The sequence below is a fragment of the Thalassophryne amazonica genome, chromosome 19 (assembly GCF_902500255.1).
Source record: "Thalassophryne amazonica chromosome 19, fThaAma1.1, whole genome shotgun sequence".
Classification (NCBI taxonomy): domain Eukaryota; kingdom Metazoa; phylum Chordata; class Actinopteri; order Batrachoidiformes; family Batrachoididae; genus Thalassophryne; species Thalassophryne amazonica.
Window position 1 is genome coordinate 22,494,701 of NC_047121.1, and position 24,144 is coordinate 22,518,844.

At 42.3% G+C, this 24,144-nt stretch overlaps 1 protein-coding gene across 2 annotated transcripts in view; it reads right to left on the bottom strand.

Annotated features, from left to right (window-relative positions):
- ppp2r5eb (protein phosphatase 2, regulatory subunit B', epsilon) overlaps nucleotides 1-23,932 on the bottom strand; it is a 156,612-nt gene extending 132,680 nt beyond the window's left edge. The window contains exon 1 of one of the 2 annotated variants that reach the window (XM_034194918.1): nucleotides 23,416-23,932. In XM_034194918.1, the coding sequence (XP_034050809.1) occupies nucleotides 23,416-23,444 (29 nt within the window). In that variant the 5' untranslated portion in view covers nucleotides 23,445-23,932. The remainder of the gene's footprint in view (nucleotides 1-23,415) is intronic. The other variant, XM_034194919.1, reaches the window with a different exon arrangement.
- Between the last annotated feature and the right edge of the window lie 212 nt (nucleotides 23,933-24,144).

Consider the following 24,144-nt stretch of genomic DNA (forward strand, 5'->3'; position numbering starts at 1 on the left):
AGAGACCTGTCCCCGACCTGAGGGCATAGGGACGCAACCCTCTCGTTCACGGTGAGTGAACTGCAACACATGACGACTGAGCTGGGGAGTAATAAGTAATGCAATCCCAGCTCTCCGCCTCGCCCGGTGGACAACGCCAGAAAAGTGGAGCGTCCAGCCCCTCTCCAGGAGTTGGGTACCAGAGCCCAAGCTGTTCAGGAGGTGAGCCCGACTATCTCTACTCGGTATCTCTCAACCTCCCGCACAAGCGCAGGCTCCTTCCCCCCCAGTGAGGTGACATTCCACGTCCCAACAGCCAGGGGCTGTGAGCGCGGGACCGGGCCGCCGGGCCACCCGCCCTCGACCGCCACCCAGTCCTCTCTGCATCCGACACCCATGGCCACCTCTGCAGGTGGTGAACCCACAGGAGGGCGAGCCCACGTCGCTCTTTCGGGCTGAGCCCGGCCAGGCACCATGAGCTAAGGCCCGGACCACCAGGTGCTCGCACGCGAGCCCCAACCCGAGGCCTGGCTCCAGGGTGGGGACTCGGCACCGCCATACCGTGCGACGCCTCTGTCCTTGATTTTTTATTGGTCATGGGAGCTTCTGAACTGCCCCATGTCTGATCCATCACCTAGGACCCGGGTTTGCCTTGGGAGAACCCTACAAGGGGCACAAAGCCCCCCGACACACATAGCTCCTAGGATCATCCGGGTATGCAAACTCCCCCACCACGATAAGGTGGCGCTAGAGGGGGATGCACAAAATGCACAACTAATCACTAAAAATGGGGAAATGTTGATATTTTACAAAATCCTGTATATAAAAGTTTATAAGTGCCCAGGTGAATGATAAACAACAGCTTGTCTGAAGCCTGCACTTTATTTCAGCCCTAAGACATATTGTTGCTACATCACAAAAACGGGACCTGCTGATTCATGCCCAAATTAATTGCAAACACAGCAGAGGTGAGCTGTTTTTGGGTGATTTTTTTCTAGTGTGGAGCTTTTTTTTTTTTTTTTAAGTCCAGTCTGAAGGTGATTTTGAAGAAACTGTGGGGGACACAGCCTTACGCCGCATTCACACGGCGGGCGCGATGCGAGCGACAGCAGTGACAGGTTGCCATGTAATCCCTATGGAAGGATGCGTTTTGGCACCAACCCACGCAGCGCGACGTGAATGGACGAGAGTCAAGGGATTTTGAGCAATTGGCGCATTTGTGACGCGAATTGCGTCACCATCACGCCGCACTGCCCTCCTCCCCAAGTTGAAAAATCTGAACTTTTTCGGCTTGTCACGCCGCGATGACCAATCAGGGACTGAATATGTAGTGACGTGGAGATGTCTGGAGTTTGACTGAGTTGGCTGTGAACATGTCCTGTCTCTGGTAGCCAGCCTGTGAGCAGGACGTATGTCCCTTTGTCCTTTATTTCACAATTATGACAGAGCAGAGGTTTTGTTTTTTTATGTGCACGCATGAGCAAATAGTCCATGAAGATTATTTTATTAATTAACTACACAACTGTATAATAAAGCAAATGGTGACTGGTTTCTAAACAATTATGACAGAGTTTTTTGGGGAAGAGCGAGGAGCAGCCCCACAGCCAGCAGAGGAGGGTTTTTTTTTTTAGCTGTGGCGCGCGAGCGACTCGTTCCTGAAGATTATTTATTTATTAACTACACAGATGGTATAATAAAACAAATGGTGACTGCTTTCTAAACAAAATTATGACAGAGTTTTTGGGGAAGAGCGAAAAGCAGCCCCACAGCAAGCAGCGGAGGTTTTATTTATTTATTTATTTTTACGTGCGTACGCGAGCGAATCGTCCCTGAAGATTATTTTATTAATTAACTACACAGATTTATAATAAAACAAATGGTGACTGGTTTCTAAACACAATTATGACAGAGTATTTGGGGAAGGGCGAGGAGCAGCCCCGCAGCAAGCAGGCAGAGGTTTTTTTTTTTTTCCCCTTTCACGGTGCGCGCGCAAGTGCATCATCCGTGAAGATTACTTTATTAATTAACATACATAGATGTATAATAACAACATGGTGACTGGTTTCTCAACCAATTATGACAGAGGTTTTTGCAGCGAGCAGCAGCCCCGCAACAGGGGGAACAGAGTTTTTTTTTTTTTAGTGTTTACATGTGTGCACGTGAACGGGACAGGAGGTCCTCAAACTGCGTCCTGCAGAGGCGGAAGGACCGCAAGAAAGCGGGCCGTCATCCAGACGCAGCTCCTGCATCAAACAATGATACTCCCCCAATTGGGAACGTATCATGACGTTTTGTCAGCTTTCTACAACAACTTGCTCAGTGTGATCAGGTCCGTCATGTTAACTTGACTGACAACCGGAGCCGGCAAGCAGAATGGGAAGCTCCTCCTCTTTGATGACGCACTGGGGCAAATTTTCACAGTGAAAGCAGAGCGACCACAGCCGGACGATGGGTTGCGCGTCCGTCGCCACACACCGACACGAATTTGTGGTGTCTGGTCGTGCCTGGTCTGAACGCAGCGTTATGGTTTTGAGCCTTATTTAGACCACAATGAGGGAGACTAAACCTTGGAGGAAAACCTTCAGTCTGACAACAGTGACGATATTTGCAGAGTTCAGAACACAGAATGGTGATTATAAAATAAATAATGCAGGCGATTTGGGCATGCAGGTGGTGATGATAAACTGTTTTGGGTTTTTTTTTGTTTTTTTTTTTGCCAGCTCTTTGGTTGTAATCAATTTATAATAAAAAAATAATTTTTACTATCTGTGACATCAGAAAAAAAGTGATGAGGAAATGTGGATTTTGTTTTTTGTTTTTTTTTTTGAGAAACAGGTACATACATTTGAAATCTAAAAAATGTCACGAGGGACTGAAAATATCAGCTATTTTTAAAATAAATATTGTTTCCTTCTTGAACACAGTTAGTGTACTGTAAAGAAGGTGCTGGCTGAATTAGCTCTTCGTCAGCCATGCTAAAGCTGCAGCTTTAAAAATTGATTCTTGGACATTTTGGATCGATTCAGAATCATAATAAATAAGAATTGCGATTCGGACGTGAATCAATTTTTGCCGGCACCCCTAGTGTACACAGTGCAATGAAATTCCAACTAGAATTCCTTTATCACAGACTAAATAAATTAACAAGCAGCACAAGAATACAATCAATACCTGAACCTACCTTACCTGTGCAATAGGGCACCATAATCCCCATGAGTAACCATCAGTCATCCTCTCCCTCCCTCTAGTGCTGCCACTACACGAGGGAGAGTGAGCCTACAGCAGCTGGCCAGGCGTATGGCACTCAAACACCAAAGCCATCCCCCCTCCAATGCCTCTTACATAACCAGATGACATCCAGAGAGCGACTGGAAGGGTGGGATTAAAGAGCAAGGAGGAAACGGGAGACAGCAAGAAGCAGAGACAGCAAGAAAAGGAGGAGAGAGTGGAGCACTCCTACGTGACACAGAACCTGACATACGGCATCAGCACGGCAAGGAACAACAGTAGCTGGTGCAAGAGAACAAAACGTACAGCAGCACAAAGGAAATTTTAAAGGAGGCTATCAGCAGAAAAGCTCAAGGATCTTGGACCAATAATGCAACACAACTCAAAAGATCCGTGTTTGACTCAACCCTACATAAGATTTCAAAGCACAAAAGAGCACTTACAATTACTTAGGCACAAATAATATAATCAACATAGCGGTGCTGTTTGCATGGGTGCTAGTGAGGAAAATCTTTTTTTGACTGAAACTTTTTGGAGTTGGACGGATTGTGCGGCAAAGCAGTACAACATGAACGCTGAAGGCGCAAAAGTCCTCTAAATGGGTCCGGAGGCATGCCCTCGAAATTTTTTTTTTTTTTTTTGGAATGGGGCAGTTCGGCACATTCTTGACACACCAATTCTAACTTCTAAATTCTAAAATCAGTGTCTCAGTTACAGTAGTGTTCAGAATAAGAGTAGTGCTATGTGACTAAAAAGATTAATCCAGGTTTTGAGTATATTTCTTATTGTTACTGGGAAACAAGGGTACCAGTAGATTCTCACAAATCCAACAAGACCTAGCATTCATGATATGCACACTCTTAAGGCTAAGAAATTGGGCTATTAGTAAATTAGTTAGTGTATAACCACAGTTTTTCATGATTTCTTCACATCTGCGAGGCCTTAATTTTGTTGGTTTGGAACCCAGATTTTGCTCGTTTACTAGTGTGCTTGGGGTCATTGTTTTGTTGAAACACCCATTTTCAAGGGCATGTCCTCTTCAGCATAAGGCAACATGACCTCTTCAAGTATTTTGACATATCCAAACTGATCCATGATACCTGGTAGCGATATACAGTTACAGATATATACAGGTAGAAGACGCCTGTGTGAAGCTAATTTATTTGCAAGAATCCCCCGCAAAGTCCCTCTGTAAATAAAGCGTGCAGAAGAGGATACAATTTGCCAAAGGACACATCAACTGGCCTAAAGAGAAATGGAGGAATATTTTGTGGACTGATGCGAGTAAAATTGTTCTTTCTGGGTCCAAGGGCTGCAGACAGTTTGTGAGACGACCCCAAACTCTGAATTCAAGCCACAGTTCACAGTGAAGACAGTGAAGCATGGTGGGTCCAAGGGCTGCAGGACAGTTTGTGAGACGACCCCAAATTCTGAATTCAAGCCACAGTTCACAGTGAAGACAGTGAAGCATGGTGGTGCAAGCATCATGATATGGGCATGTTTCTCCTACTATGGTGTTGGGCCTATACGAGGTCTGTCCATAAAGTATAGGTCCTTTTTATTTTTTTCAAAAACTATATGGATTTCATTCATATGTTTTTACGTCAGACATGCTTGAACCCTCGTAGCGCATGCGTGAGTTTTTCCACGCCTGTCTGTGACGTCATTCGCTGGTTTTCAGTGAAAATTTTAACGGCTGATGAGAGATTTTGAGGTGACACTGTCGCTTTAAAGGACTTCCCACAGTGCGAGACGTCGTGCAGCGCTCTCAGGCGGCGTCATCAGCCTGTTTCAAGCTGAAAACCTCCACATTTCAGGCTCTATTGATCCAGGACGTCGTGAGAGAACAGAGAAGTTTCAGAACAGCATTTTATCCGGATATTCCACTGTTAAAGGAGATTTTTTTAATGAAAGACGTGCGGACGGGTCCGCGCGTCGGGACGCAGCTGACGCGGTGCCGCGGCAACAGGAAAAACACCTCCGTGTTGATAACCATTTGTAAAATCCAGGCGGCTTTTGATGGCTTTCAGTGGAGTGAGTATATGAGAAATTGTTTAACAGGCAGGACATGTTCCAACTTGTCCTTAAGGCTTTCAACAGAGGTGTTTTTCCTGTGGCGGAGCGTCGCGGCGGCTGCGTCCCGACGCTCCGCCACAGGAAAAACACCTCTGTTGAAAGCCTTAAGGACAAGTTGGAACATGTCCTGCCTGTTAAACAATTTCTCATATACTCACTCCACTGAAAGCCATCAAAAGCCGCCTGGATTTTACAAATGGTTATCAAACACGGAGGTGTTTTTCCTGTGCCGCCGCTCCGCGCCGGCTGCGTCCCGACGCGCGGACCCGTCCGAACGTCTTTCATTAAAAAAATCTCCTTTAACAGTGGAATATCCAGATAAAATGCTGAAACCGACTTCTTCTGAATCTTCTCTGTTCTCTCACGACGTCCTGGATCAATAGAGCCTGAAATGTGGAGGTTTTCAGCTTGAAACAGGCTGATGATGCCGCCTGAGAGCGCTGCGCGACGTCTCGCACCGGGGAAGTCCTTAAAGCGACAGTGTCACCTCAAAATCTCTCATCAGCCGTTAAAATTTTCACTGAAAACCAGCTTAATTTTTCGAACCATGTCCACTTCGATGTGTCTCACAGGTTTAGAAAAAATTTTGATCAAACAAAGCGCCAGTCTCTCAGCAACTTCTCAGACAAAGGAATTCCGACGAGGGGCTGGACGACTCCTCCCACAAGGAGTCGCTCACAGGCGAATGACGTCAACCGACAGGCGTGGAAAAAACTCACGCATGCGCACGAGGGTTCATGCATGTCTGACGTCAAAACATATGAATGAAATCCATATAGTTTTTGAAAAAAATAAAAAGGACCTATACTTTATGGACAGCCATCGTATATATATCGCATACCAGTCTTTTTTAACTGCATGAAGACGATTGAAGCGTGGAGCACATCATCACAGTCTGAACCAGAGTGTGATCAACCTCCCTCCTCTTTTTTGTTTTGCCACTAAAAGTCAGGATAGTCTATACCAACACCAATAAAAAATGCTACAAAAACAAGGAACTGGGGGAAAATACACATGGATAACCCTAATATCTGTACAAATTTTGGGGGCTTCTGATGTGCATTGGACAGGAATTGTTTTTCTTAGTGGCACAAATATAATTTGTGTGGCATCTTCCTTCATGCAAATAGCCAAAAAAAAAAAAAAAAAAAAAAAAAAAAAAAAAACACCTGAAGCATTTCCTGCATGTTAATGTGAATTGTTGTATAAACTTGTTTATGCTGCAACTTTACGTCTATTTTTTAAATTTACAATTTATATTTGCACTCTAAGTTATAGAAACAGTGCAATGCTAAAATACCCTTGACCGTATGAGCCTTGTGTTCTTTATAATTGGCAGTTGTAGGGCTGCTTGATTATGGAAAAAAATCAGTAGCACGATTATTTAGGTAAATACTGAAATCACGATTATTCAAACGATTTTTTTTTTTTTTTTGTTACACAGCATTTCTCTCACTCTTAAAAAAAATAATAATTGTTAGACGTGTCACAGGTCATTTATGGAGCAGTTTTCTGAAGAAATGTTTTTTGCTGTTTGTTTACCTCAGAATTTCTGATTACTGTTTAAAAAGTTTAGAACACTTGTATTAAAATAGCTAAATAATCAATAATGGTTTCTTTAGAAACCGTTCATCTGTTAAATTAAAACCACCTGTTATTTCAGATTAGATAATTTCTTGTTTAACATAAGGAACCTCGGACATTTATTTTTAGACAAAATAACATGGAAATTGTACTTTTTTTTTAAAGTCTGGTAGATTATTTATATCTCATTTCAACCAGAAAAACAGACACTGTATATACACTCAACAAAAATATAAACGCAACACTTTTGGTTTTGCTCCCATTTTGTATGAGATGAACTCAAAGATCTAAACTTTTTCCACATACACATATCACCATTTCCCTCAAATATGGTTCACAAACCAGTCTAAATCTGTGATAGTAAGCACTTCTCCTTTGCTGAGATAATCAATCCCACCTCACAGGTGTGCCATATCAAGATGCTGATTAGACACCATGATTAGTGCACAGGTGTGCCTTAGACTGCCCACAATAAAGGCCACTCTGAAAGGTGCAGTTTTATCACACAGCACAATGCCACAGATGTCGCAAGATTTGAGGGAGCGCGCAATTGGCATGCTGACAGCAGGAATGTCAACCAGAGCTGTTGCTCGTGTATGAATGTTCATTTCTCTACCATAAGCCATGTCCAAAGGCGTTTCAGAGAATTGGGCAGTACATCCAACCAGCCTCACAACCGCAGACCACGTGTAACCACACCAGCCCAGGACCTCCACATCCAGCATGTTCACCTCCAAGATCGTCTGAGACCAGCCACTCGGACAGCTGCTGAAACAATCGGTTTGCATAACCAAAGAATTTCTGCACAAACTGTCAGAAACCGTCTCAGGGAAGCTCATCTGCATGCTCGTCGTCCTCATCGGGGTCTTGACCTGACTCCAGTTCGTCATCGTAACCGACTTGAGTGGGCAAATGCTCACATTCGCTTGGCGTTTGGCACATTGGAGAGGTGTTCTCTTCACGGATGAATCCCAGTTCACACTGTTCAGGGCAGATGGCAGACAGAGTGTGTGGCGTCGTGTGGGTGAGCGGTTTTCTGAGGTCAATGTTGTGGATCGAGTGGCCCATGGTGGTGGTGGGTTATGGTATGGGCAGGCGTCTGTTATGGACGACGACACAGGTGCATTTTATTGATGGCATTTTGAATGCACAGAGATACCGTGACGAGATCCTGAGGCCCATTGTTGTGCCATACATCCAAGAACATCACCTCATGTTGCAGCAGGATAATGCACGGCCCCATGTTGCAAGGATCTGTACACAATTCTTGGAAGCTGAAAATGTCCCAGTTCTTGCATGGCCGGCATACTCACCGGACATGTCACCCATTGAGCATGTTTGGGATGCTCTGGACCGGCGTATACGACAGCGTGTACCAGTTTCCTGCCAATATCCAGCAACTTCGCACAGCCATTGAAGAGGAGTGGACCAACATTCCACAGGCCACAATTGACAACCTGATCAACTCTATGCGAAGGAGATGTGTTGCACTGCATGAGGCAATGGTGGTCACACCAGATACTGACTGGTATCCCCACCAATAAAACAAAACTGCACCTTTCAGAGTGGCCTTTTATTGTGGGCAGTCTAAGGCACACCTGTGCACTAATCATGGTGTCTATTCAGCATCTTGATATGGCACACCTGTGAGGTGGGATGGATTATCTCAGCAAAGGAGAAGTGCTCACTATCACAGATTTAGACTGGTTTGTGAACAATATTTGAGGGAAATGGTGATATTGTGTATGTGGAAAAGTTTGGATCTTTGAGTTCATCTCATACAAAATGGGAGCAAAACCAAAAGTGTTGCGTTTATATTTTGTTGAGTGTAAATACAAATGTTTATTATAAATGCAACAGGAAATAATTTAACAATGACTGCAGCGTGATTGTAAAGTAGGATTTCTGTGACATAAACCTCATGAATCATGATTAATTTTTTTAATGGTCATTTCAACTTGTAATTTCAATATGTAATTGCCTTTAATGTTGTTATCAGGACAGAGTCATTTCTAAAATATGAATTTGAGCACAATAAGTGGAGAGCTTCTACTTGTCTTTGGACTTTGATTCGTGGACATTTTTAATGATCCGTTCATTTATTATTAAAATATAAAATGAAACAGCTTTTTTAAAAATAATAATAGCTGCTGTTGAAAGAGCCTTTTATTTAGAAGCAGGTGATGTTCTGCTGGATTCTCAGGACCAGATGAAGGTCTCTTCTGCAGCTTTGAACTCTGGTGGTTTCGCACAAAGACACTTTTGTCCTATTTTGAAGAGCAGAGATGTTTTCTTTCGACTGGACTTCGTGGTGTTCAGCTCATCAATGGAAATTTGGTTGTCTGCACAGCAAATGTTCCTGATTAGGACAAATAAAAATATTTCTTTAAATATAAAGAAACACTAAACAGTTTATATATAAAAAAGGGAAAAAAACGGGGGAAACGATGGACAAAAACGCCTGAAAAAATAAGTTATTTAAAGTTAAGCTTTTGTGGTGTCTGAAAAAAGCTGTAGCTTTATTTGGTAAAAATAAAAACAACTGAACCATTTACAAATTAAAGCGTTCACTCAGATCAACTGTGCTGAAAAGCTAAGCTAATGTTAGCCAATCATTAAACCTTCAGAGCAGTTCAGTAAACGTCACGTTTATTTTTACATTATTCTCACCTCGATAAAGCTGCAGAACTAAACTCCGTTGGGCAAACTGGGACTTCGCATATATCCAAAAGTGGGACATTTCGGACTGAATGGGTTTGCTCCATCACCCGGCTGCCTGCCTCGCTCTGCCCAGGAATGATGCCTGAAGGGCAGCTTCTCCATGCGGGTCGGCCCGCTGTTGCCGTTCGATAGATGTCCCACCAAGTTATCGGTCCTCTCTCGGTCAGCGTCACTCCGAAAAGTAGCTGAAAAAAAGCTTCTCCCAGCAGGGTGATGGGAGAATAGCTCTACTGCTGTTTGACGCATATTCAAGGAAGGCGATCGCTGAACTTTTTTCAGGACGTCATGCGTCTTGGGACACGTTGACGGATTGGCCTGATGAAATGGAGATCGTTTGATACAAATATCGATATCGCGATCGAAATTCGGTTAATTGCACAGCCCTAGGCAGTTGTTTAATTAGTTGTTTAATTTTCAAGCCCCAAGTCCGGCCATCGGTGTTCAGCATAAGTCCAATTCTATACTGCCACAGTCTTTAAATTCACAGAGAACATTCTTAGGACACAGACCTTGGACAGACGGACGGACGGACGCCAAGTCTTGGCAATCTCCGATTTTGTTTTGAAACTAAAATGGGACACTGCAGTCTCGTTATAACCCTGCGTAATATCATGGGATTTGAACACTTATGGGGACCGCCGGTCATGTTGAGCAATATATACACAGCATAACTTCACACAGACAAATGGTTGTACTGTTTTGTTTTGGCTGCAATCATCGAAGCAGTTGTGAAAAGTGTTTTTTTTTTTGTTTTGTTTCCAGTGGAGAAGGGAAGACAAAGCGAGTGGGAGACGTTGTGTCAGTATGTGTTATCCTACACAGCTAACCAGAGTAGCTACATTCTCTCGCTTGCAAAACCACCTCGACACATCCAACACATGTCCACTTTCCCACTGCATCGTCACTTTTTTCATTTTGTTTACATGTCATTTGCCCCAAAAAAAACATTTGCTGTGGTTTTTCACGCTCCGGAAGGAGAGAAATTACGTCATATGCAGCATATTTTATCCCTTTAGCGCCCACCCTCAAACAAGACTGCGGTGCTAAATACCAGTTGAGGTGCTGGTACATTGACCTCAGTCTGTTGGAGCTGCAGAACAGACATATGAACAGAAAGCGAGTGCCCCAGCTGTTTGTGGCTCTGCGAGTCTGCTCTGTCAAACAGCGAAAAGTGCGCACTATTGGTGATCTAAAAGAGACTTACATTTAAAGCGAAGCAGTGCGTTTGTATACTTTTTGAAATCACAGAGCTATGTGCTGATCACAGCAGTAAACACTGGCTGCTCGCTCCACCACACAGACAAAGCAAGATGATGAACTTTATCAAGTTGAACTGACTACTCAAAAAAAAAAAAAAAAAAAATGGCATTCTCGGGCTGATTCTTAATGCATTCAGCCAGCAGATTTATCAGTGCAACTTTTGAGGAAATCAATTCAGAAAAGCCAGGCTGCATACTACATGAGCAGCGTGATTTGTATGGCAACTCCATCAAAGTTAATGCAGTTATCACTTAAAAAAATAAAATAAAAATACCAATCAGAGATTTCTGAAGTCCACAAATCTGGATCCAGATCAACAGCAAAATTCAGTAGGGTCTTCCATGACCTAATATCTATCTATGGTGCAAGTTTGGTGAGAATTTGTGAAGTAGTTAACAGTAATTCTTCAAAGGCCTATATAAAGTGAAACTTGATCCAAATCTGGATCACCTCTAAAATTTAATGGAGTCTTGCATGGCCTAATATCTACCTGTGATGAAACTTTTGTCAAAATCCGTGCAGTAGTTTTGACGGAATCTTGCTAACAGACAGACTGACAGACGGACAAATAAATAAATAAATGCTGATTATTTTATTACGTCCTTGGCAGACATAAATAATGACACCAATAAAAAAATAAATCACAATTGTCAACTTCATTCACATGCATGCTGAACCATGGAAAGCAGTCAGTACGAATCACGGATCAGCTATGATACACTACACCGCCATCGGAAACAGAGGATTGGTCTCCATTTTCTTGGAAAGTACATCGATCCACAAAAAATAACCACAAAACTTTAATCTCTGGTTTAAAAGCTTTGTGTATAGTTGTTTCAAAATAAAGATCAAAAAATTATTATACTGATATATCTGACATAATAATAACTTGGATTTATAAGGCGCTTTTCAAGACACCCAAAGCACATTACAAGTTGCACTATTCATACACCTGTACATTGACATTGGTGGTGGTAAGCTACTAGTGCAGGCACAGCTGCCCTAGGCCAAACTGGCATAAGCCGTGGAAAGGGATCCCGCGTCCAACATTGTGGCTGCCAAGTTGGACACCCTGCATTTCCAGTTGGTTCACCACCCCCCCACCCCATCCCACTCACCTGACCTGGCCCCTTCAGACTATTATCTGTTGCCTAACCTAAAGATACAACTGAAGAGGTACAGTTTTGAGAATATTTCTGACGTCAAACATGCTACTGAGAGGTGGTCTGAGGCCCAACCAAAGGAATTAAATGGTAAATGGACCGCATTTATATAGCACTTTTCAATCTGCGTCAGACGCTCAAAGGGCTTTACAGTAATGCCTCACATTCACCCCCATGTCAGGGTGCTGCCATACAAGGGGCTCATTACACACCAGGAGCAACTATGGGATTAAAGACCTTGCTCTTATTTATTTTCTGGTCAGGCTGGAATTCTATTTGAACGGTCTAGAAAAGTTGCAACAACGCTGTACCAAGTGCATCAGTCTCAGGGGGGAATATGTTGAATAAATATGTTATTTCATAATTCGGGCTCTCTTCTTTCTGGGCAAAGCCAGGAACTTATCAGCACCCTCTCATATATATATATATATATATACATATATATAAAATGCAATGTTAAAATACCCTGTATGGGCATAAAAATATGACACATAAAGTGACTTTTTGACCCCTTAAATAGGTCAAGGTTAGCCATCTTTGAACTTGTCCAAGGTCTGTGTCCCAATAACGCTCCCTGTGAATTTGAAGATGCTCTCGTCAAGTCCAGGAATGAACTTATGCTGAGGATAGACGGATGGACGCAAAGTCTTTACAATACCTGATGGCTGTATTCTGGCTTCAGGTAAGAATGCAAAATCCCACCTATGAACAAAATCCAAGGCAAAATCAGGAAGCTAAATCTAGTAGCTGTAGTGGTTGTGGGGACACATAGAAGCTCTTTTTCCACTGGATTCAGGAAAGCAGATGTGTGTTTCCATGCCTCGCTGAGCTCCTCAATGCTCTCGCTCTGTTCACCAGTGTGGAGTCTCTCGCCTGCTAACAGGAGTAAACTCCTGGTCAGACACAGAGTCTGTTCTACCCGCTGCTGTCGGCTTCATGTGAGTCTAATTTCAAATGGCATGAACCTTTGTAGGTGCACCCCCCCCAACCATAGGTTTCCCATTTGTTCAATGAAAAGAATATTTTCATTCATTGAAAGACATTTCATTCAACTCAGCTAAGTTCTTGTTGCAAGACAATTTTTTCCTGCGTATAGCAGAGCTGGACAGCAAGAGACAATCTGCTGTAGCACGCATCATCTGTCAGCCTCGTTTAATCTGTTGAATGGACAGAGATGGGCCAATCCACAATTTTTCAGTTTCAATCCAATATGCAACTGCTGATACTGATACAGATTCCAATACAAGATCTCTTTCTTAAAACTATCTTAAAACTTATGTTCCTTCTCATGTCTTGCAATCACAGAACTCAAGCTTGCTCTGGTGTACCCAGGTTAAAAGACGTTAGTAGGTTTTAGAGCCTTTGCCTATCATGCTCCTACATTGTGAACAGGTTTGCCTGTTGATATCAGAAAGTCCACTTAGAGTACCAGTCAAATGTTTGGATACACCTCCCTTTTATATTATAATAGCCAAGCGTGTATAAGGCTTCGATCATAGCGAAACTGGGAAGAGCAGACATTTGGTGTTTGGTATGCTTATGTATTATGGGTCAAGGATGAATGCTGTGAAACAGAAAGTTGATAGGACAAATGGACATTGTTCTGGAATGCACCATGGGAGTCCGGGGTTTTGAGGTTTTAAATGTTATTGCGGTTTATGTTAGTTTAACAGTGTTGTTAGTGTTATTAATCTAGTGTGTTTTTGTCATTCAACTGGTTTAGTCACTTTAGTTAAGGCGTATGTTGCTGTTACCATGACTGACTTAAGTGTCATGTTGGTACCATGAGTGAAATGTGTAATGGAGGGCTGAAACGATTAGTCAAGCAACTCGAAAAATTCCATTACAAAAAAAATGTCTGAGGCAAATTCTGTGCTTCGAAGCTCCGTTTAACGTTGTAGTACATATGCCAGGCCTGTGTTTGGCGCTGTAACATCCGCAGAAAAAAAAACAAAAAAAAACAGAAGACTAGAGCATGCACATTAGCCGTGTGGGAGCTAGTCAATGTGGCACCAAAAGCTACAGCTTTCCAACGCGACAGAGTAAAATAAAGCTTTTTACGAGAAAGACAGTCCACGCTGATCATCTGAAATAGACTTGCTGCACATTTAAAGCAAAGCAGTGTGTTCATCTATTTAAAAAAAAAAAAAACACTCAGTTTGTCCACTAGCTGCAACTTGGAGTCAGTCTGGGTCAATCGCCACATGTATGGTGTACCGTACGGTTTGTGGTATTGAACCATATGGTACACACAACAGTTCAGGGAACTGAACAGAACGCAGAATACACAGTACAACTATGCACAGTATGAGTATAACACATGCATATTTGTTTCCATAAGTCACCTACATTTCATCTCATCGTCACAGACTGTGTGTCTCTCTAGTTTCATAATCTGTGCAGGAGCAGGCGTGGTATTCTCCCTCAACACAGGTAGTGGCCACACCAGTCAGCGTGCTGTTTACATTTAATAGAAGAACAGCTAGCCAGCCAGTTGAAGCAAGCAAAGGGATTATTCCATCAGAAACTTTGGGGGCATAGATCGAATCAGTTAATTTACCTTTTTCTTCCTAAACATGAGCCTAAAAGTGAAAGTGTACTGATCCCATGTTTGTTGTTGAATCACTGCCCTGGATGAGATCAGACCGCATTTGAGTTTAGGGTCTCGGGATAAGTGATATGACCTAAAATCTATATTACGATACATTGCAGCCTCTTGCAATAAGGATATATAAATTATAACTATTTCAGAACAGGTTACATAGACCCTAAGGAAAGCCAAACTGTTAAATTGCTGTTTATCCAACTCTTTACAAGCTGGACAAAATCTATCTTCATATGCCAGTAACTTCTGTGCCATGCAAGAGGGTCTTCTCCAAAACTGGAGAGGTAGTAACAAAGAAGAGGAACAGACTGAAGCCGAACACCACTGGAATGATCTTTTATTCCAGTGTGGAATAAAAGTGGTGGTTTTTTTTATAAAAACCTTTGAAGTGCCCAAATCCACTTCAGTTTGAACAACTATTTTCCAACAGTAGTTGCACATGCATTTCCCAATTTATATCTATTACATACAGTAATAGGACAGGGCAGCATAGTGACTTAGTGGTTAGCACCGTTACCTCACAGCGAGAAGGTCATGGGTTCAATTCCCACCTGTGACCTTTCTGTGTGGAGTTTGCATGTTCTCCCCGGGTTTCCTCCTGTTTGCATGGGTTCCACCCGGGTGCTCTGGCTTCCTCCCACATCCAAAGTCATAACAGGTTAGATGGATTGGAAACTTTAAATTGTCCGTAGGTGTGCATACAGATGTGAATGTGATTGTTTGTCTGTATGTGGCCCTGCGACAGACTGGCTTCTTGTCCATGGTGTACCCCGCCTTGCACTCCATGACTACTGGGATAGGCTCCATCCCCCCACGACCCTTCATTGGACTAAGCGGTTGAACATGAGTGAGTGTGTGTGTGTGTGTGTGTGTGTGTGTGTGTGTGTGGTGTGTGTGTGTGTGTGTGTGTGTGTGTGTGTGTGTGTGTGTGTGTGTATATACTTACAGTATTTTATGATGGCACAATCCCATCACACAAGTATATTATTGATGTCTTAAAATGAAAATATAGCCAAAAACTTCAAGATGCACATGGAACCTTTATTATTAAACATTCATAACAGTGCTTTACTGTTTCATGACACCTTGGCCTTTACCGTTCCATGCAAGTGCTGTGTTTAACACTACCCTGCAGATGTCACCATATTTAATTGTATCAAATGCTTCAAAACACTGAACAATTTCAACACAATTGCTACATATTGATTCAGTGTTTCAAAAAGCTTTGGTTTCTCATGTTACCTCTTGTAGCCATAACTGCTGCCCCACACACTCTACAGAGTTTGCTGCTGCACGTCCGGTGGCATAAATCCCAACCAAGTCCAAATAATGTATGTTGCACCGGTCTTTTTCACCAACTCCTTTGTTTGGCTTTCAGCCATGTTTAATCAAAATCATGATTGGCCCTAACTTCTGGGGGATGCGAGTCGATTGTGTCATCAGCATTATGCCAACTGTCTTCTTCTATGCCGTTTAACAGCAGCCGACATCCTTATTGTTGCACTGCTGCCACCAGTCATACTGAGATGACAGCACAGGATCACCTGTGTGACAAATGGGCACAATGCCCACTGCATGTAGATAAAACAACACAACCAAAGACATGCAATGTTTGTTTTATGTCTGCATGACAGGGGATCAGAGAACCTGCTCTACTGTTTCGCTGTGCAAGAAGTGTGCACCATTGTGAAGAGTGCACACAGAGAGAAACATTAATAAAAAAAATTTAAAAAAAAAACCTCAGACAAAAAAGTTGAAGCTATGTGATTTTAAAATAGAATGACAGCTCTGACTGGTGGAGATGCCATGAAGACTGATGTAACAAAGACAATTTTGGCAGGACGTTTTGACGTCACAAACTTGGAAAGAAATCCACCTACCTAACAGAAAGATGTAAACCTGTTTTTGGTTTTGTTTTTTATTTACATTTAGGGCTGAAACGATTAGTCGAGTAACTCGAATAATTCGATTACAAAAAATGTTTGAGGCAAATTCTGTGCCTTGAAGCTTCATTTAACATTGTAGTACATATGCCAGGCCTGTGTGTGGTGCTGTAACGTTCCCAGAAAAACAAATGGAAGAAAACTTGTGCATGCATAAGCCATGTAACCGCTAATCAAATTAGCACAATAGCTACAGCTTTCTAATGCGACACAGAGTGAAATAAAGACTTTTAGGAGAAAACATTCCACGCTGATCATATGAAATAGCTTACTGCGCATTTAAAGCGAAGCAGTGTATCTCTTTTTTTAAAATGCCGTTTCATCCGCTGCCTGCTCTCCGCTCTACGTCAGGGTGGCTATTTGCGTGGCGGCCGGTGGCTGCCTCTCTATGAGCGGCTCAGCGCTACCCTCACAGCTCTGTCCGCGGCCAGTCTCTGGAAGAAGTCCACTCTCCCTTCTGTGTTTCGCTCAGACTCGAACTGAGTGTTTCGCTTTTTAATTTTCACTTTTTTGGGCAACACACAACGCTTCACAAACACGGTAACTCAATTAAAACAATAACAATAATAATAATAATAATAATAATAAACTGACTGCAAGGCTTGCATGTTCAACTTCCAGCAGAAATGCATTGGCTGAATTGCAGAGAAAGAGGGATTAAAAAAAATTTAATAAAAATCACCCAGTTCACCAACCTTAATAAAAAAAAAAAAAAGACACTGGAAAATGGTTCAATTTTACAAGTTGGGGAAAACAAAAAACAGAAAGCAACATCCCATCGCAATTTCAGCAAAATGTCAAGACTTTGGCCCGACTTTGGCTAAGCGCTTGACACCAGGAAAGACCCAAAACTTGTAAAGATGTGAAAAAATAAATGATTACCCAGAAAAACAGAAAGGAATACAATAAATTTGACAATCTCTGTGATGATGTGAACATCTTCAGAGGGGTTTTTTCCTTTCACTGTCACATGTGTGCTTACTTTAAGGGTTAGTAACATTAGACCTGACTCATATGACGTGTCTTGGAGCAGGTTTGTTGTGATTTGGCACTGTATAAATAAAAAACAACCTGAAATTAAAATAAATGGAACCGACTTGCAAGTCTGATGCATTCCACTGACACAATAATTTCTTGGGACAGGAAATTGTCATTTTTATGTGAATTAATAGAAAAGCCAGTTCAATCCATATTCATTACAGGCATCGACATTAACGCTTGTCCAATTGTCCGGGACAAATGTAAAATGTGATAGACAAGCAATATGTTCTAAATCGTTATCCGACCGGACAAGTGACTTTTTTTTTTTGGTTTAAAACATTCAAATTCTTATTTTCATCGCTTGGAATCAAAATACCTGACCACCCGCCTTTTGTTTTATTTACATCACATCTTGTCTCGCACCTCGCGAGAAAGCGTCTTCGGTTTTTTTCCCGCCACTCTCCACGCAGCGGACAATCGGAAAACATGATAACAATGTGTGTGCGAGACCACTGTATGGAGTGTGCGTTCGTAGTAGGGCTGGTTCAACTAGTCGACTAGTCACGACAACGTTGACTACTGAAACCGTCGATAACTAATTTAGTAGTCGACGAGTCGTTTATTTTAAGTCTTTGTTTACTCTCAATTCATAGTTTTAGGCAGCGAGCCACCCTGCCAAACTTGGATAAGACAGCCAATTAAAACAGTGGCCGTCATGTTCAAAGCTGTCTAAAATACGCAGTTTATCGGAGGTGTTCTGTGTGTGTGTGTGTGTGTGTGTGTGTGTGTGTGCGTGTGTGCACACGTGCGGAGTCAACTGGTTGCAGACTGCGAGGGAGGGAGATTCCTGAACGGAGGCACGAGACGTTACATTCTGCCAAGAACCATCAGTACAGCGAGCGCGGAGCAGAGAGAGAGGATTTTAACCCGAGTGAACACGTTAAAAAACCCGAACAAAAACCGTGGAGCTGCCTTTACTTCTCTTTCCACACCGGTGTTTTTCTGATGGCACCGACCTGTTCACACCATGTGCACGTCGTATACTGAATTTATGAGATCATGAGATGAAATAAACGGTCAAATATCCTCAAAACATCCTTTAAAAATGAGAATATGTAAATGAACTGAGCAAAAATTACACATACACGGATTAAAAAAAACCCTGCTGTGGAGAAGCTGTGCAGTGATGTTCAGACGCACAGATCACATAAAGCAGGTGAGAACGCTGAACTTTAACAGCTGTTACTTTCCAAAGGTATTTATTTGTTCAATCTTAAGCTTAATGTAGTGTTCAGGACACAAAACGTGACTGATGAGGAGAACAAAAATGACTTAATCACACTAAAATGAACTGGAGTCAGAATAAAAATACAAGCTGCTAATTTTTGTTATTTTTCCAAAATTATTATAAGCTGCAGCTATATGTTTTATTCATTTCAAAGTGAGTTACCTCTTATTTTATTCTGATTTATTTATACAAAAAATATGGGAAGTCAAATCAGCCTGCATTGTTCTGTTCTGTTTATATCAAAGTTTTCCTGCACATGTCCGTGTATTTTTTCCTTCTTTATAAGAGTTTGGTGTTTAGGGGTGGTGGCCAAGTGGTTAATGCGCTTGGTTTCAGTGCAGAAGGTTCCGGGTTCAAATTCCACCCCTGCCACATTTCTCCATGTAATGTGGAGTTGCGTCAGGAAGGGCATCCAGCGTAAAACTTGTGCCAATTCAACATGCAGATCCACCTTGGATTTGCTGTGGCGACCCCAAGAGCAAACAAGGGAGCAGCCAAAGGGACTTACTATAAGAGTTTGGTGTTTGCATTTGCTCCACAAAGTTTTAAAACACAATAAAATGTTCACACTTTTCTTTATAGCAGTTCTGTAAGTTCAGAAATGCAACAGAAACAACCACAAATCAGAAAAGTTGGGACTATACACGTAAAATGAAGATTTAAAAAAAAATGTTGCACTATTCCCAGTTTCTCCACTCACAGAAGACAAAGTTCTTCCAGAGTTGTGTCTTGGTGGCTTCCCTCACTTGTCTCCTTCCAGCATGGATATTTAGTTTTTGAGAACTACCTACCTGACACAGATTTACTATAAAGTACCACACTGTTTGTATTTCTGAATGACTGATGTAAATGAAGTCTAAGAAATAGTCACTGATTTGGAAATGTTTCTGTTTTCATCCCCTGATGTTTCTCGGAAAATGCTGCAGGCCTTAATTTAGGAAATTATGTATGATCCGACGAGTCGACTAATCGCAAAGTAATCGTTGACTCATTTGTGGCAGCCCTAGTTCATAGCATTGTCTTGCGAGAAGCTGTGGCGGGAAACATTAGATAACAAACATCACATCGATTAACACGCCTTTTGAAGAATATATTGAACAGAATGTCTTTTCTAAAACCTCTGAACTGGGCCAGATATCAGGGAAAGCGCCAGTCAAACGCAAAGCATCAACCCCTGCAAGTGTAGAAGCTTCAAAGAAGAGGTATGAAGAGAAAGGAAGAGAGAGGAAATTTGTGAGTAGCTGGACATAGGATTATCCATGGCTGGGACACAAGGAAGAGGACAACACAATATACTGGCATGTCTGTCGGGATTTTCCTTCAATTGCGGACCAGTAATTAATTTTTAAATGTTGAAATAAAAGAATTTGATTTGCTTTATAAAATACATACTGGTAAATGATCATGCATTGAACAGTGATGAATTCAGAAAACACACAGGAGAGAAGCAGATGCATATTAGCATTTACCAATTATTTTAATTTTTTCCCCAATTATGAACAATCGCAGGAGAGAAACATTATGAGCTATGTCTTGGTTAACAGATTAAAAGGCTAGAGGCTATGCATGCAATACGTAATAAAATTTATTTTTTGGAAATTGAATTTTACCACCCACACAGGAGAGAAGCAATTTATGAAAACGTGTAATTTCAGTACTTCCACAGTAGTTATCTCCTAATTAATCAAACATGCAGTCATTGTAAACAATAATAAATAAGCTTCATTTTCATAGAGTTGAACAGGGTGAGAAGAATGACAGTATTAACTTTTTCATGAAGTGATATGTCACAGCAAAGTAGATGTGATAAATATTTAATCTGAATCTCAGTCCCAGAAAATGTTGAAATGTAATGCCGCGTTCACACCGGGCGCGATCAGACGCTACAAATTTGCGTGGGTCGCCAGGCGACGGACACGCCTCCTTCGCCTGGCGCGTCGCTCTGCTTGGGTGGACTTTCGCTGCGAAAATTCACCCCGGTGCGTCATCAAATAGGAGGAGCTTCCATTCCGCTCGCCAGCTCCGGTTGTTAGTCAAGTTAACATGACGGACCTTGATCACACGGAGCGAGTTGCTGTGGAAAGCTCCCAATACAGAGAGTATCATTATTTGCTGCAGGAGGTGTGTCTAGATGACGGCCGCTTTCAGCGGTCCTTCCTACTCTGCAGGACCCAGTTTGAGGACCAACTGTCCCGTTCACGCACGCACATGTAAACAATAAAAAAAAAAAGAAACTCCGATGCTTGCTGCAGCTCTCTCTTCCCCCAAAAAACTCTGTCATAATTGTGTTTATAAACCAGTCACCATTTGTTTTATTATACATCTGTGTAGTTAGTTAATAAAATATTCTCTACAGACGATTCGCTCGCGCGCACGTAGAGAAAAAAAAAAAAAAAAGCTCCGCTCCCGCTGCTACAAGCAGGGCTGCTGCTAGCTCCAAAAACTCTGTCATAATTGTGTTTAGAAACCAGTCACCATTTGTTTTATTATACATCTGTGTAGTTAATTAATAAAATATTCTCTACAGACAATTCGCTCGCGCGCGCACGTAAGAAATAAAAAAGACAGAAAAAAGAAACTCCGCTGTTTGCTGCTGGCTGCTCCTCGCTCTTTCCCCAAAAAAACTCTGTCATAATTGTGTTTAGAAGCCAGTCACCATTTGCTTATTATACAGCTGTGTAGTTAATAAGTAAAATAATCTCCAGGACGATTCGCATTATGAAAAACTCTGTTATGATTGTGAAATAAAGGACAAAAGAGACATATAAGTCCTGCTCACAGGCTGCAACCAGATACAGGACATGTTCACATCTTCAGTCAAACTCCAGACATCTCCACGTCACTACATATTCAGTCCCTGATTGGTCATCGCGGCGCGACGAGACGAAAAAGTTCAGATTTTTGAACTTGGGGAGGAGGGCAGCGCGACGTGAAGCGACGCAATATCGCGCCACAAACGCGCAAAATGCTCAAAATCGCTTCACTCGCCTCCATCGTGTCGCGTTGCGCGGTTTGGCGCCAAAACGCGTCCTTACATAGGGATTACATGGCAACCTGTGGCTGCAGTCGCTCGCGTCGCGCCCGGTGTGAACGCGGCATAATGATTTTTCTATTTCAGCTGCAATTCTTATGTTGGAAAATTAAAGTTTTTTATTAAGTGACAAGTCAGAGCAAAGTACATGTGATATATATTTAATTTGAATCTCACTCATGGGTTGTCCGGACAGTCAACTTTTCCTATAGGATAAGTAAACTGGGAAACTGCCAGGGTTACTTGTCCTATGGACAAGTACACTAAAAAGCTTAATGTCAATGCCTGCATTACCAAAAAAGAAACCTAAAACATCCTTTGTCATATAATCCACTGATGAATCAATAAATATGATTGTGCCAAAACAAGGAACTGATCCAAACATGGTTAAATCATCCTGTCACTCATATCTTCAGAAAACCTGATTTTTCTGTAATCTGACAGCATGTCAAGTAATTGCAAGTGGTCACAGAGCGAAGAACAAATTAAAACAGCAAGTTTCAAATGCACGCGCGCGCGCGCACACACACACACACACACAGCTGATAAGACAACACATGTAAAACATAACACCACATGTGGCTGTTGCACAGTACTGTTATTCCCATGACTGACAGGGCGAGCCAGATATGATTAAAAGCCTTGAACACACACTGACAAAAGACCAGAACATATTTGTCTCTCTACAGAAGCCCTTCACTTAAACCCCATCTACTGCTCAGTCATTATCTGTTACTACAGTGTCATTGTCACAAGTGAAGAGGATGAAGAAACTATGTTGTCATATTAAAGAGTACATGACAGACCCAGACCATATTTACAGTGAGAAGGTTGTAATACAAAGCCAACCAAAGTTCATATCAAATTTGACAGAAAAGTTATACTTGTCAATGGGGATTTTCTTCAGCCAATAAGTATTAAACATCATTAACTTTGATGCAAACCTGCCCATAAATGTTTTCTTCCCTGCTTGAAGGAACTGATTACTAAGTTATTACCTAAGACAAATACCAAAAAAGAAGACAACCATTTAAAATGTTATAAGGGACATTTAATGTTAGTTTACTGTTATCAGTTGCTGAGCAGCAAAGTATGCCACCAACTGCATAAGGTCAAAAATCAAGGCAAATGAGGTGTTATCTTGGCCATGCTCGGCCTGGCAGCAGCCGAATGTTCAAAACTTGACAGCATGATAACCTTCCTGACGTTAGCCAGCTAGCCACATTAGCTCCTCATACAGCCGTTGTCATATCTCTGCATTAAATGCATATAACCGTTAGTTAGGGATCATTTGTGAACACACGGGGCATTCAAATATCTCTACCGCGAAAACCATACAGAATTTTGACATGCACGTCATGTTCTGTTGAAGAGAAGTTTTTTTTAATGTAGCTAGCTAACATCAGTGCAACAGCTATCGCGGGTTAGCTCCAATTGAACATGTTGCTAGCTTTAGCTTATTGGCTAACACCTATTTAGCTTTCTGTGCATCTTGCAAAGGAAACCATGTTGAATACATCAAATACAAGTGTCTGTGTGTGATGATAAGACGTTACCTGGGCGGGTTTGGGCGATCACCCATCATCCCAGACGTAAATACAGGGCAGTGCTAACGCTGCTACCGTTAGCTAGTGTTCACTGGCTGACACACACACCGTCCCGAGTCCCGACCCGAAGTGGCTCCTTAGTGCTCTCCAGTCGCACTACTTTGAGCTTAATGCTATACGATTTGCAACGGAGACTTCAGCGAGTAATTATCGTGTTTGGAAATCGACCAGCTAGCCGATAGGCTACCTCCAGCTCGGCGCAAAATGTTGGCCTGAAACAGCCAAACCCACAAGTAGCCTCTTCCTTCAGCAAACTCCCATCAATAACAAAAATACGGCTATATAAAATGATTACACTAACGCAATTACATTCCTGTTGCTGACCAAACTGCTTCTCTTCCCGACACCGTGGAGTTAAGTATTCTCTTCAGCTCGTTTGTGGTTCGGGAGATGTTTCTTTTTCACCCTATTGTCAACACCGCTGCTCGGGACAGCACACATAACACAAACGCACCGCACCTTGCTTGACGGAGTCCCCGCAGCCACATCCGACTGACGATTGGCTGCCAGGAGCACTGGCTGCGGCGGTGATTGGACCGAGGCTGACGTCAATCGCCGCAGAGGGAAACGAGGCTCTGAATCCATTGGTTCGGTTGAGAGGCAGGGACATGGCAAAGGGATCGAGGCAGAAGCACACAAGATGAAGCGTTCGCTTCGTGTGCGTGTGTCAGAAGTTAC